At 46.2% G+C, this 15,402-nt stretch overlaps 1 protein-coding gene across 5 annotated transcripts in view; it reads left to right on the top strand.

Annotated features, from left to right (window-relative positions):
- The window catches only part of usp32 (ubiquitin specific peptidase 32), a 78,844-nt gene extending 63,637 nt beyond the window's left edge, over nucleotides 1-15,207 (top strand). For 3 of the 5 annotated variants that reach the window (XM_014336353.2, XM_014336354.2, XM_014336356.2), the window contains exons 23-35: nucleotides 4,085-4,259; nucleotides 5,023-5,174; nucleotides 5,436-5,477; nucleotides 7,061-7,172; nucleotides 7,251-7,435; nucleotides 7,523-7,707; nucleotides 8,018-8,104; nucleotides 8,542-8,662; nucleotides 9,283-9,474; nucleotides 9,598-9,823; nucleotides 9,923-10,377; nucleotides 10,464-10,556; nucleotides 10,918-15,207. In XM_014336353.2, the coding sequence (XP_014191839.1) occupies nucleotides 4,085-4,259; nucleotides 5,023-5,174; nucleotides 5,436-5,477; nucleotides 7,061-7,172; nucleotides 7,251-7,435; nucleotides 7,523-7,707; nucleotides 8,018-8,104; nucleotides 8,542-8,662; nucleotides 9,283-9,474; nucleotides 9,598-9,823; nucleotides 9,923-10,377; nucleotides 10,464-10,556; nucleotides 10,918-11,091 (2,199 nt within the window). In that variant the 3' untranslated portion in view covers nucleotides 11,092-15,207. The remainder of the gene's footprint in view (nucleotides 1-4,084; nucleotides 4,260-5,022; nucleotides 5,175-5,435; nucleotides 5,478-7,060; nucleotides 7,173-7,250; nucleotides 7,436-7,522; nucleotides 7,708-8,017; nucleotides 8,105-8,541; nucleotides 8,663-9,282; nucleotides 9,475-9,597; nucleotides 9,824-9,922; nucleotides 10,378-10,463; nucleotides 10,557-10,917) is intronic. The other 2 variants (XM_014336355.2, XM_005930848.3) reach the window with 1 other exon arrangement.
- Nucleotides 15,208-15,402: the final 195 nt, after the last annotated feature.

Here is a 15,402-nt window from a genome sequence, read left to right as displayed (position 1 = left end):
TGTAAGGGCTGGCGTAATGGTATTTGAGCTTCTGATGAGGTCACGCAGGAGGCGTTCCCATAGTGAGACACGAAACGAATGCTATGAAAGAGAACCTTTAATTAGACGTAGCAGCAAAGGTTGGTCGGTAATGATCTGGGCGAGATTTAAAGCCACACCTCTGCAGTAGCCTCACCTGCACAGCCAGGTGAGCTATAGCCTTCAACCGGGTAAATTGTGTGAGACTTCCAGGATCTTTGCTCGAGCGACTGAGTTCAAACTCTAAAGATGAACAAACACTCCTGTCAGGGAAGCCGGCTGTGCTTAATTCACTGTACAAGTAAAAGCTGAGAGCTTCATACGAGTGAATGCAAAAGAGTGATCATGTTCATAAGAACGTTACAGTACTGAGTGAAATACTGAGTCCGTATGTGTCCCTGTGGCGTAATGTTGCAGGACAATCGGAGCCCCGCAGCCTCGCTGCAGGTGATCTCGGCTAACGTTTGGAAGTTGCCAAATATTGCGTCAGTGTTGTTTCGTAGCACCCTGAGATTTAAGGACAGGAGACGCGTTTTTTTTCCAGAAATTGCAAAAAAATGAGGGCGTTCTTGCAACCCACAGCTTACCTGGTATTCATCAGGCTTCGTGTTTTCTTCAGTGGAAAAGGCTGATCACAGCTGTCCACTGCTGCTCTCTCACGTGCATATTTAACAGGAAGCTTCTGCTCAGACACTGGTTACATTATTGTTGTATGTTAAGTTATTGTCAGGTTACTTTTCAAATGTATTCCACTACAGATTACAGATTACATGCCCCAAAATGTATTTTGTAACGTATTCTGTTACGTTACTCAATGAGAGTAACGTATTCTGAATACTTTGGATTACTTAATATATTATCATGCTTTTTACAACTACATGAATGTCCTATTGCTGTGTGATTTATTACTATTACTGAAGGTTACTCTCCACACCAACACCAGCTAGATGTTTAAATCTTAATATAAATGAGTAACAGTAGGTGGACATTAGGTAAGGCTGCACTTTTTGCAGCGATCTCGTGTAGAAAACTATTCAGCGCGTATATAAAACAGGTCAGCGGCTCCGAACCGTAGTAAAGGGACCTCTGGCTGATACGTCGGGCTTGTAGCTGAAAACTAGCTTTACTTTGTTGTCTGGGTCGACTTTGCTAGCGAGAGACAGAGAGAGGCGTTGAAAGGGAACTTATTGTTTGGGAGGAAAACACGAACACAGTGTACAGTCGAGTCTTAACAGCTTACTTACAGCTGGGCTGTAACACTCTGCCTGTTGCCTTCATATTAAATCATTTTTTGAACAATAATTAAAAAAATATTCCTTCACGTCATTATGAGCCGTGAGATTGAGCCTCGCGTGTTTGGGTTTCCACCGGCGTGGAATTATGAAGAAATAGAGAGGGGACAGCCTAACGTATGAAACGGGAAAAGACGCCGAGCAATCCCTTTATTTCAACAAAGTAACTGTATTGTGAATACAGCCTTTTAAAACAGTAACTGTAACAGAATACAGTTACTCGTGTTTTGTATTTTGAATAACGCTGGTACATGTACTCCATTACTCCCCAACGCTGCTTATTGTTGGTTACATTTGCTGATTTCTGTTTTTGCATGTTTGCTGTTTTTAGATCACAAAATCATTTTTATTATTAGACAAAGAGAAGTGAAGCAAATACAAAATGCTGTTTTTAAATGTTGACTTCATCTGTTATTAAGGGAAAGCTGCCAACTGTTATATTTTTAATTAACTGGTTGCTATAAGTCCTGTTGTCACCTTAATAGAACCTCTGGAAAATCTTCCAGCCTAAAAAGCAACAATCTAAAGAAACTGATGAGAAACAAGGTCACTGACACCTTTCATTGAGGAAAGGATGACAAAGTAAGTTGTAAGGCTTTGGGACTCCAGTGACAGTAATTATCCACAAATGGGAAAACTTGGAACAGCGGTGAACCTTCCAGGATCAGCCAGGCTGAGACTCATCCAGGAGGTCACCAACACACCAGAACAACAAAGAACTGCAGTTCAGAGTTCACGATTCAACAATGAGGGAGAGATTGAGGAAAAATGGCATCTGTGTTTAAAGAAATCCCTTCTGGCATTTTAGTTTTTAATGAGATGACGCAAACCAAAGAGAGCACAAAGGCTCGTCTCACATTTAGCCAAAAACATACTGATGATGGCTTCTGGGAAAATGGACTGACGAGACAAAAGTTGAACTTTCTGGAAGGTTTGTATGGGCTCAAAATGTGGTCATAAATATTTTGTACTCGTAAATCAGGATTTGTATGTGTAAAAAAGATTTGTGTGTGGACTTAGAAAAAAAACCCTGCAAGTTACAAGTACGAATTTTGACCCTATTTTTCTTCCTTTAAGCTGATTGGTCAATGTCATGTCAATCACAAATGTAACAATCCAATCAGAGAACAGATGGGTTTGGCTGTCGGAGGGGTGCTTTTTTGAACTGCAGGTCCTTGAAGGGTGATACAGTTTGAAGCTGGAGGATCTCTATATAAATATCCGATAGCAGCTAGGTCCGCTAACATTCAGCAGCTGTTGAAAGGATAAAGTTGTGCTATATCAGTGGTTAGAAACACCATCATTACTTTAGGATTAGTTTAACACAAAGTCAGGGCTGACCCGGGACCATGGCTGTGAGTCACAGTGCGCAGCATAAAAGTCCTTTCACATCGGATGCAGGATGTGCTGCTAATGCTAACTGCTGACTAAAAGCAAAGGATCCAGAATTTGTTACGCTGGCTGCTGGGCTCTGTGGGTTTTTGCAGCAGCTCTACCTGTACTAGATGCACCTGCTCCTTGTCTTTTCTATCTCTGACTTTATGTCCTCTACAAGAGTTTGTTTTTTTTGCTAGTTCTTCAAATGTTCAATAAAAACATGTATGCTAACTCATAACGAAGAAAGCTTTGTGATGAAGACTGTCATTTCCAAAACACTGCCCGCCCCCACCCCGTGGTCCGCAGCGCTGTTGAAAAGGCTGTGGAAGTCCCTGTATTAAACACGTAGACCTGTGACACAAAAATCACCAAACTCTGACGACCACAGACTGTTTTCCTTCGCGGTGATGAAGGAAAACGCTGGGTTAGCATGTAAAAGGGCATTTATTCCCTTCAAGGACCTGCAGTTCAAAAAAAGCGCCCCTCGACAGCCAGACCCATCTGTTCTCTGATTGGATTGTTACATTTGTGATTGACATGACATTGACCAATCAGATGAAAGGAAGAAAAATAGGGTCAAAATTCGTACTTGTAACTTGCAGGGGGTTTTTTGGCTAAGTCCACACACAAATCTTTTTTACACACGCACAAAATCTTTTTACACATACAAAACTGATTTACAAGTACAAAATATTTATGACCACATTTTGAGCCCATAGGTTTGGGTTGCGTTACATGTGGTGTATAACAGACACAGCATTTTCTAATAAAGAACATGACAGCAACAGTCAGACAGGGTGGTGGGAGTGTGATGGGCAGGGGCCGCTTTTCAAAAACAATAAGAAAGGTATGAAAACAATCCCTTTATGCTAAAACACTCATTGTCCTCACTTCTACTCACTTCAAATCATATTTACTGTCTTTTTTTTATACTATTTATTAATTTTTCTGAAACTGTAGGTGTCTGCAGTGGCACAAATCACATTTTATCTGTTGCTGTTTAGTTATTTGTTACCACAACCAAGAAAAAGAAAGAAAGGATGTCTTCAGAGGGAAGGACTTCCCCGTGTTGTTAAAGTGGCATTAACTAGTAATGTTCTTATAACGGTACAATAACTGTAGCTGAACTATTTCAGCTAACTCTGTTGGGAGATAGATGATAAAATTGGGTAAAACCTGAGAAATGGGGATAGGCCGGCTCTGACTTCTATCCTCAGGCTTTGTGGTCTCAGCTGAAAAGCGAGCCCTCCCCTCTTCAGAGGGATGTTGATGTTCATTCACAGCCTTTGCGATCTGTTTGTCTGAATTGGAGGATAAGGCACCGTATTGATGTTGGGATTTACAGAATTAACAGCGTATGATCTGGTGACGGTCTGCTATGCTTTCTCCACTCTCAGGCGTGGGAGAATCACCTGCGTAGGAACCGCTCCATCGTGGTCGACCTGTTCCACGGACAGCTCAAGTCTCAGGTGAAGTGTAAGACCTGCGGCCACATCAGCGCTCGCTTTGATCCCTTCAACTTCTTGTCTCTGCCTCTGCCCATGGACAGCTCCATGCATCTGGAGATCACCGGTGAGCAGGCCGATGAACAGCAATCAACTGTGCTTAGAGTTAATGTTGCAGAACTGATCAGTGTTAATGGTTAAAGCTGGAGGCAGACAGGCTAGCACTGGGCTGGACTCCCTTTTTGCTTCAGAATAAAATTCTTAGTGTCTCAGATTTTGGTCCTTGTTGACATGATGGAATAACACCGTTGCTGCAGATTTGTTCTCCCACCACATCCACAAGGCTGCTCCACGAAACTGACATTAGGTCGTTCTGTAGGTCATTTTAGTGCATTGAACTCAATGACAGGTTTGAGAAACCAGTTTGCGATGATTTAAGCTTGTATCCTGCTGGAAATGGCTAGTTCGTCTTGTAATCGGAAGGTTGCCGGTTGGAACCCCCGGCTCCGACAGTCTCGGTCATTGTGTCCTTGGGCAAGACACTTCACCCGTTGCCTACTGGTGGTGGTCAGAGGGCCCGGTGGCGCCAGTGTCCAGCAGCCTTGCCGGAAGTGTGACGGCACACAAAGATCTTTCATGTTTCCAGCCTGGATGTAAGACCTGACCATGTTTCCCTCGTTCTGTCAGCAGCCTGTTTGAAGCCCTGCAGCAGTAATGTGTCCTTCCTATAGGAGGTCCACCTTTCGCTGTTTCATTCTCTCACACTCTGCTGGATTTGTATTTTTTTTTTAAGTGAATCTATAAAAATGTGCTGTGTGGTCATTAAAACCTATTTCTTTATTAAAGAACAAATTCTGAACGGTGCTATGCTGCGATGTGTGTGTCTGTAGTTATCAAGCTGGACGGCTCCACGCCCGTGCGCTACGGCCTGAGGTTGAATATGGACGAGAAGTACACCGGGCTGAAGAAACAGCTGAGTGAACTGTGCAGCCTGAAGCCCGAGCAGATCCTCCTGGCTGAGGTCCATTCTTCTAATATCAAGGTATTCGCACCACGCTGACGCTAAACACTTCATCTCTCATCTGTGCGCCATGCAGCAGAAGACGGCATTAAAATGAAGGATTCGTTGAATCGTTTTGTCTCGAACCTTTGCAGTCACTGCTTGTTTGTCTTCGCTCAGCTAGGTTGCGATTTATACTTAAAAACTACAAATGTGTGTGAGTGATGCTCGTATCTCGTAACACTGCTGGCCTCATCCTCTCCTCAGTGAGACATGATCACGTTATGTTAATGTTCCTCACAGTTTGGTTCAGATGTGCTGACAGCAGCGATCAGGAAAGCCACGGTACGTGCATAATCGAAGCGTGTGGGTCGGAGCCACATTTTGGCCGCGTTGTCTCATTGGTGTGTGGAAATGTTGCTGTGGTGGTGGGGGTGGTGGTCGCTCTCCTGGACGACATAAAGGGCCCGTCTGTGGCAGGCGGTGTGGTTGGTTCTTGGTGGGGGCGTAATGCTGTGTTCAATCCATGACCGTACACACTCACACTTAGACCCTGGTGAAAGTCATACATGTTACTAACTCTAACCTTGTAGTGTTTTTAACACGAGTTTCTTTGTGTTAAAAACACTCATTTGTCTGTCAGTCCACATGGTTACGTTTCCTCTGTGAGGTGTATTTTGTGTCCATAATAAGAATCTTGATATTTTAGGCGATCGTATGCGGCGCAGTGAGAGCGCTCCAGAATTAACAGCTGAAACGTCGAACACGATCAAAGATAAAAAGTGCCAGAGGATGTGAGTGCTGCTGCAGCACGTCTTCCAGTTGTTATACGGCTGCATGGAAACACGCAGCTGCTGCTGCAGATAGTGGTGCAACGGATCACGGTTGATCCGAAATCCGAACCGATCCCACTCCACGGTTCGGTACGCACGTGATCTGAAGACTCGGGGGAAAAAAAAGTATGTGTATGGTGCGCGTGGTCAGTCTGTCAAGCGATAGTTATGGCCAGCGCCAGCGGTCCAAGTAGCGGAGCAGAGGAGTTTGCGGCATTTAAGCAGCCCTTTGCTGCCCAGAGTGGTAGATACAAAGCCCTGCACTGCCCTATAGATTACATTAGATTAGATGAAACCTTATTTATCCCTCGGGTGGGTTCCTCCGGGACATTCAGTTTCCAGTAGCACAGCACCCACAGAAGTTGCAGAATGTGAGCAGAAATATACCATATATACACATTTATAAATACAGAGAATACAAAAGGGATAAATAGAATAAATAGGAATAAGAATACAAGGGAACGGCACATTTTAAGTATTGTGAGTCTGTTACACCGTTGGATATAAACAACAACTATTGCACAGTGAAAAGGCACTACAGCTACTTGTTCCCCCCTCCTCTGTCCCCGTTTCCCCTCCAGCGAGGAGTTAAACAGTTTGCTGGCGTGTGGGACTTTTTAAGTCTGCTGGTCCTTGACGTTGGGAGAAGCAACCTGTCACTGAACAGACTCCTCTGGTTGTTTATGGCCGTGTGCAGAGGATGCAGAGGCTGCCCAGCATGGTCCATAATGTCCATATTGCACCTTAATTTGTTTTTATATAAGTGCCTGGAATGAGTCTTCAGTTGAATGTTTTTTAATAGGCAAAAAATGCTTAAATAAGTAAACGGCGAGTAGAATTTTTGTCTTTTTTTCTATTTTTGCTGATCCGAAAATTGATCCGATCCGTGACTTTAAAACCGTGAGAGTTTTGATCCGTTGCACCACTAGCTGCAGACGCCATTTAGCACCATCTACGTGAACGAGAGTTAAAGTCCTACCAAGGTTTTAGATGTGTGGCACAAACCGGCGTGTAATGAACTCGTAGTTCTGCTGAAATGTTTGCATGTAGGCGTCTTTATTGCTGCAGTCTTATGTGCTGACCTTTGGTTTTCAGAACTTCCCTCAGGATAACCAGAAGGTCCGTCTGTCTGTCAACGGCTTCTTGTGTGCGTTCGAGGTCCCGGTGCCGGGTTCACCAACATCACTGAGCTCGCCCACGCTGACAGGTGTGTCATCTTACACATGTCTGCGCACTCACCAGAGAGCTACCTGCGAGTTTCTCATTTTCTCCCCTCCTCCATCAGATATCACACCTATAGCCAACAACACAGCTGCCAATGGGCACGTGGGCAGTAAGCTAGACCTCATCCCTAACGGTGGGCCCTGCAGCCCTGAGACGCCTCTGACCAACGGGGTCGCCAATGGACACATCACACCGGTGCACGAGAGCCCCTTCATTGGATACATCATCGCTATGCACAGGAAGATGGTGAGAACTCGTAGAAAAAACAAATGCAGTGTCATTTTTATGGTTGTTGTAGACGTAACACGTAGATGTTTGTGCCCCCCGCTTTAGATGCGCACAGAGTTGTACTTCCTGTCGTCTCAGAAGAACCGACCCAGTCTGTTCGGCATGCCGCTCATTGTTCCCTGCACTGTGCACACCAGTAAGAAGGACCTGTACGACGCAGTCTGGATCCAGGTGTCCAGACTGGCCAGTCCCCTGCCCCCACAGGAGGCCAGCAACCACGCCCAGGACTGGTAATTTCCTCCTACGAATCTCTTTATTAGAGAAACACTCGTGTGATTCTGTTGAGTAACATTCATCTGAAGAAGCATTTACCCTCCCGAGTGTGAACCTGAGCGAACTTCCAGACTCTCCTCTGTTAAAAAGAGGCAGCAGGTCTGTCCGGACGAAGTCTCTTACGCAATCAGGATCAGGTCGGATCAGCATCAGCTGTCTAAAGCTTGATCCGTGCCACTTCCCTTGTTTAGTGTAATTTAATTTTGGAAGGAAAAAATAACTTTGCTGACAAGTTTGTTGACATTTTTGTCTTCCTTTAACTTGCAGTGATGACAGCATGGGCTATCAGTACCCCTTTACTCTGAGGGTCGTGGGCAAGGATGGAAACTCGTGTGCCTGGTGTCCGTGGTACAGGTAAGAGCGTTTTGGATACAGACACTCGCGACTAAGGCCGTTTTCACACACGCTCTGCAGCTCTGAGGTGCACGCAAAAGCTCAGCTGTGTGACGCAGCCGAACTCTCTAATCCTCCAGCCCCCAGCGTGCAAATGCTGCAGCTAATATCTAAGATAGACGCCATGCACGCCGTCTCCTGCTGAATTACAATACTGGAAATACAGAGTTTTGTTGTTTTTGTGTGCTTAAAGTGAGAGTGCAGCTGTGGCAAAATAAACCGAACCTCATTGTCCTTAAGTTCTGTGAAATTCAGGCTTACATACAACTTAAAGTGGGAGTAGCACATTTTGATGCAAGATTATGACATTTGATTTGTTGTAACAGTTTTCTGTATGTGGTGAACAAACATTGTTTCATGAAGAGAAAAGCAAAACTCACACATCTGTGTGTTTGCAGGTTCTGCAGAGGCTGTACGATAGAGTGCACAGAAGACCGAGCTTCTGTAGGAAATGCTTACATAGCTGTAGACTGGGATCCAACTGCCCTGCACCTCCGCTACCAGACCTCCCAGGAGAGGGTAAAGGATACATGCACGCGCACACACACACACACACACACACACACACACACACCAATCACAGGACACACACGCATCACACAAAGGATACATGCACGCGCACACACACACACACACTACACACACACACACACACACACAATTCAGGCAGAGAAAAAGTCACTTCGAGTTAGAGCAGTAATGGAATTTCTGTGAAAATGTTGCTCGCTGTCATTAACGTCATCATTTGTAAACACCAGCTTTCCTCGGGGCAGGAGGAGTGATGAGCAGCAACACTGCTTTCATATTTCACACTGTCATATTAGCAATTCTACATCAGGGTCCATGTAATGATCGCTGTGCAAACCAGAATATGGTGTGATTCAGAGTTTGGCCACACGGAGGCGTCAGTGAGTCAGTAAATGTCAGATTAAAGTGTCCAGAATCCTTCGAGGTGTGTTGGTAAGTGCTGTGGTTTATGTGAATTCTAGGAAAAATGAGTTTCTGAGCAGTAAAACTTGTTAGATGCATTAAAGTTGCACTTTGCTTGGCTCTAAAATGACACCTGGTAGCTGTTTCCCCGAGTGTCTGCTCTCGTGGTCCATTATCCTCCGTCATGCATCGCGCTCCTCTTCCTGCAGATTGTGGAGGAGCACTGCAGTGTGGAGCAGTCTCGGCGAGCTCAGGCTGAGCCCATCAGCTTGGACAGCTGTCTGAAGGCTTTCACCAGCGAGGAGGAGCTGGGAGAGGACGAGCTCTACTACTGCTCCAAGTGCAAGACCCACCGACTGGCCACCAAGAAGCTGGACCTCTGGAGGCTGCCACCCATACTGGTCAGGAGCAGACTCGTGCATCTGAGTGTTTTATGTGAAACGATGCGTGGGTGTTGGTAGCATTTAACGTTCTCACGTGAAATAAATTTAGAGACGGCGTCTGACACGTGTTCACTTGTGTAGATTGTCCACTTGAAGCGCTTCCAGTTCGTGAATGGTCGCTGGATCAAGTCCCAAAAGATCGTCAAGTTTCCACGGGAGAATTTTGACCCCAGCGCCTTCCTGGCTCCCAGGGACCTCGAGCATCGCTGCCTCCACTCCCGCAGTGAGAGCGAGGATCTGCTGAGGGTCGGAGAAGACAATCTGTCCTCCATCTCTGCACCCGCTGGCTTTGGTAACCTCCCCAAAGGTACGGCATGTCCAGTAAAGACTTTCATCACTGTTTGTGTTTTTTAAAGAATGTGAAAATTGAAGTGCTAATGCTTTAACACTGCTGCTTCCCCAACAGCTTCCCCAGCTTCAAGCAGGAAGTCTGCTCCCTCTCTCAGCCGGAACAGTAGCCCGTCTGGCAGCCCGAAGGCCGGGAGCGGAGGCCGCAGACCAGGTCGGTTGCGCCTTCCCCAGTTGGGCAGCAGACATCGCCTCTCCAACAGCAAGGAGAACCTGGACGGAGCAGCTAATTCTGAGGCTGAATTGAGAGACGATGCACCGCAGGCGGACCCAGAGGGTTCAGCAGCAGGAGGAGCGCCAGGGCTTCAGGGGTCAGGAGAGGGCGTTGCATCAGAATCGTCCTCCGGTAGTGAAGCATCCAGCAGCCACTGTGACGTGGTCCTTGTGAACGGAGACAGCAACGGGCTGTGCTCCGACTGCAGCACAGAGAGCAGCACGGAGCCGGACGGCTCTCTGCTGCAGCACAGAGACAACATGTGTCTGGATGCCATATACAACCTCTATGCAATATCAGTAAGTCAGGCGCTTTGGGATGCTGGCATACGGGCGGGGGGCACAGTCAGACAAGTCCTGAATGTTGTTCTGCTTCATCTCTCCAGTGCCATTCAGGAATATTGGGAGGAGGCCACTATGTGACATATGCCAAAAACCCCAATGGGAAATGGTACTGTTACAATGACAGCAGCTGCAAGGTAAGGCACCAGCACACCTCCATTACTGTCTGCAGGTACTAGGTAACTAGTTACAGCCTCCTACACATCCAGTACGACCTCCACAGACTCAGCTTGGAGGAGCACTGTGCAGGGAAACAGATGGTCCTGTTAAAGCTGTTCTGGTTTATGTGGGTTGTTTTTATTGGTTAAAGTGTCTCACACACACACACACACACACACCTTTACCAAACTTGTGATTGCTTTATCATGACTTTAACACATGCTGCTCTGCACACGCTGGGCACTCTTGTGTGATGTAAGGAAAGGTTTGGCTCTGTCGACACCCCAAATGCGACCACGCTGTAACAACACTCCGCTTTATTTGTTTTTTCATTTACAGGAAGTGCACTCTGAGGAGATCGACACCGACTCGGCCTACATTCTCTTCTACGAGCAGCAGGGAGTCAACTACTCCCAGTTCCTGCCAAAGATCGATGGCAAGAAGATGGCCGACACCAGTAGCATGGACGAAGACTTTGAGTCAGACTACAAGAAATACTGCGTCCTCCAGTGACCGCAGCTCGTCTTCCATCAGCCAGCACTACGCCCGCTCGCCTCTTTCAGCCTGCTGCTCTGAACAGGAAGCGCCAGAAGATCTCACGAACGGCTGACAGTTGAACCGCGCGCCGTCTTTATGGCTGCTTCGCAGCACTTTCTAAACTCGACTGCAAACACGGATCGGTGAAAAGGTTTGCTAAGACAACAGCGAAGCCCCTCCCTGTGAAAGCACCCGACCGGTGCACTTTGCTGAGCCCGACGAACTCCCATCAGCTCCCACCCCGTGATCCTCGCCATGACGTAGATGTAAAATATACTTGCACACTAACGCATCTCTGAATGTATGGCAGTACGGCCGAGTCATGCAGCGATGTTGCTTTCTTATCGTGCACTTATCACTTGTGATGTCAGGATTCAAAACAAAAGACGGCTTTTTCTACCCAGAGTCACGATTTGACCTGAGCAGGGAAAAACCGATGTGCTCCAGGTGTGAGTCCCTGCAGGCCTACGGATGCCAACTGTACACGGGGCCCAGCGTTCACTGTGTGCTGGAGTGACGTTTGGTGCCACGGGAGACGACGGATGCCCGGGCAAGCTTTCAAACCAATGGTTCTGCTGAGGTTTTATTAGCGATAGTGTGAGCAGGAAAACACGCGTCATACGCTACCTCATCGCTTCCTGCATTCTTTCAGCCAACTGGACCCCAAAAGTCTGTGACAGTATTAATATCATGAAATGCTTCCTTTTAGTGTAGGAGACTCGGTACATGCATTCAGGAACATCCCCACAAAGACCCCCCTCCCCTCCCAGGACACTCGGGTCCTGATGTTCACATCAAATTCGGCACGTTTGCCAAAAGCTGTGTTTGGTCCTGCAGCTGCCAAATATCCACGGTGATTTGTGCAATGTTGACCAGTATGTAGCCACGACGACTGAGAACCTGGGTTTGTTGGGGACAGGTGCCATGATTTAAAAAGTTGTACGGTATATGTTTAAACGCTTTTTTTGATTATGTAAATGTGTCATTTTAGAGGATCTGCTTTATTTTTTTTAGTTTTTCTTAGAGTTGCTTCAGGCTACCTAAAGGCCCCACCTGTAGACATCAGGCACATCTCCATGGGGCTGATGCAAACCTCTGCAGTTCTCTGCTGTCCACCCAAACCTGGACTTCCTGCGTCCATCGCAGCCAATTATTTTACTGTTTGTTATTTTAAAAGTGTCAAAACGGAAGAACCAGAGATTTTTTTTATTTGCTCAAAGCCTGTAAACCACATTACCCATAATGCTATTCAGAATCCAGCTTTAGCCTTTATCACTGTGTCTCATGTGGCTTCTGTGCTTACACTTAACTTTGCTCACATTCGAATGAGTCCCACAGATCGCTGTGAGTGTTTCTCACCTTCACCGGGTGTCACCTTGGCTGCTTCACACAGAGGCAGGGAAGCCTTTGTTAACCATGAGTGTTACATGTGTTGCACTGTTGGGTTTTTTGTTTTTCACGCAACTAGAGCAGCTTTGCATGATTCACAGTTCGGGTACTTTTGGTTGCACCGTGCAAACGTGGAGTTGGAAAAGCACCTGGGTTTTAACTTCTGTCCCTGAAGCGATCATAGTTCATATATCTACTCTCAGCGAATTCATACAGACCTGATAAACCTTCCTGGACTGTGAGGTCAGAAGTCATGCTGTTTAATATGAGCAGTGACTTTTGCACCAGTGTGTGCACGATAGGAAATAAGGAAGAGCTCCTTCAGTGTCGAGTGCGGACGTGCACTCATAGATCGGCCAGATATCTAACAAATATCTCCGATAAATTCCCACTCGTGTGATTTCTCTCCCCTGTCAGAGTTCACACACTGTGTCAGACAGTTTGTAGTGTACTGACACGAGTATTTCATTTGAGTGAGAGGCGAATGCAATGACCAATGGAGCGGCTGCAGAGGGTTGGTCAGTCGCTTCCCTCCGACTCCACATCATTACATTTTTAAAGCTTCCATCTTGTATTTTTGAGTTGTTTTAACGTGTAATAGGAACAGAGCTCCCTTTTAACAGCAGGCTCAGCCTCGGGTTCAATGCCGCTTAGCACACCTAAAACCTGAAGCATGAGTATCGCTGCAGTGGTCCCACCTCCTGCTGCTTAGGGGATCATAGATGCTCCTGGAACACTTTTTATTAAAAAATGAATCTATGGATAACCACTTGTTGGCTAGCTCACTGGCTACAGCCTCCATAGGCTGGTATATTAGTCACTTGTGCACTTGGCCACATCTGCCCTGCCTCGTGTATGAGCAGCCTGCTTGTGAATGACACCACCAATGCAAGCGTTCACCTTTCTGAGCTTTCTGGGTATCGAGCCTGGAGAGCCGTGTGAGGTGCCCCGTCCTGTACAGTCTGATCGCTGCAGCAGGGGTGCTGAAACCACGTATTTGTGAATGGGTACCATCAAAGCACAACACAAACTGTAAGGTCTTACTCCAGCTTCTGTAGTTCTAGCAGATCTTAATGCCCAGTCTCAATAGACGGACTTTCACAATCTCATTTTAATAGCTTAGTGTTTCATATCTTAAACCAGTTTCCCCCTTTTCCTCAGCTGAGCCATCCAGTGGGCCAGCCACACCCTGATGGGTGTCCAACAAAAGCGAGTGACATGTCAGTGTAGACAGTGGCAACAGTGTCCATTTTTAATGATTTCATTTCTTAGCTGCTGGCATAACGTTTGATGACTGGGATGATGGTTTCTGGTGGAAATGAATAAATATTGAAACTTTTTCAGGAAGTTCTATGAAAGTTTTAAGAAAAATCAAATAAGTGTCTTAGAACATTTTCACCTTTTGCCGGGATGTTTTCAGGGAAATGATTTGGAAACAACCATCCCCCCGTAGACAGATGTGCTCACGTGTGGAAAGTAACCAAAGTCTGTTTGTGTGAGGAGCGTAAATGCATCGCTACACGACTGGAGCCAACGTTCGAGCAAATGATTTGTTTCTGTGGGTCAGAGTGCTGCCGTTCCTCCTTTCCTCTGAAGGTTTGGCTGCTTCGACGTGGCTGCTGAGGTCTCTTTGAGATGGACGAGCCCATGTTTTCACCGCGTGGTTCCAGCTGCAGAGTTCTGTGTGTCTGCTTTGTAGCAGCAATGGCGGAGCTCCTGTCACGTCAGGGGGCTCCGTCTAATCACTGTGAACAGACGGCAGACTGTCGATGGCGCCCGGCTTCGTCTTCTGGAGCGCAGAGCCTCGTCTCTGCGTTCGTCCCCTTTTTTAGCTGCTGTATTTGTGATGAGACGACTTTGTTATGGATGTACTTGGAGATAAATCTGTCACTGAATGAAACTTTATTTCCTTCTGCAAAGATCACATTTGTTGAGCAAATGGAAATGTACATAAGAGTGTTATTTATGTTTGCTTGGCCAGCTCTTTTTCTTTTCCCCTCCACCCTCCTGCCGTCACACTGAGCTGTAGACAGTGTCCAGTTTGTGTCTGTGGTTGAAGGTTATCACAGGACTCGAAGGAAAAATTGTCCCTTGAGAGCTCAGTTTGCAATGTTTGCTCTACTTAAAGGTGCAATAGATGTCAACTTCTTTCTTTTTCTCTTTGTTTCTTGGGCTGTGAATGTGCCCTCAAACGGCCGGTAGCTTAATCTCTTAGCAGAAATGTTTCATGTCGGGGTTACTTTCAGCACAATTTTTCTAATCCAGGAACGAGGATTTGACGCCCAGGGAAACTGGACTATCTCTGAAACTGGGCAAGCACGGATTCTGTAGAACATCGGGCTAGCATCTGAAGCCCCGCCCCCCAGGAAGATTAGTTCACGGTGTGTCAGGCAGTGCGATCGACTACTGAGCTGTCTTTCAGTGTGTGTAGCTTCTTTTTTTATTTAAGTTCATATCTGTCTGATGTGAACCAGATGTGTTAATTTAATAAACTTTTTTGTAAGGTGTTCGTTGGAAGAAAGTCACATTGCACTGACATGAAAACGTGTACATAAACAAAACGTGTTTTGTAAATAAGCCAATGAAAACTATGTATTTGAATATGAACTGTACAAAATACTGTACCTGTAGTTGTGTATATGGAGTGATCCTGTTGATCTGTAACGAAATACCCAAGCAACAAATTAAATTCAGCAAAGGAAATGACATCAGAGTCGTGTTGTTGTGGTCACAACCCTGATCTGACACTTCAGGCAATTTGCGTAGACTTGTGAAGTAGAACAGCCTCGTTGATCATCTCAATTTAATGCCACAAGCAGGAGCAAAGCATCACGCAGACAGAAACGATCCAACTCGATGGTGTCTCATTATGTTTGGCCATAAGTTGACTGAACTCCA

This window comes from Haplochromis burtoni, unplaced genomic scaffold (assembly GCF_018398535.1).
Source record: "Haplochromis burtoni strain Fernald_Lab_line unplaced genomic scaffold, NCSU_Asbu1 Contig_132, whole genome shotgun sequence".
Taxonomy (NCBI): Eukaryota; Metazoa; Chordata; class Actinopteri; order Cichliformes; family Cichlidae; genus Haplochromis; species Haplochromis burtoni.
This window is presented reverse-complemented; position numbering and strand designations above follow the sequence as displayed.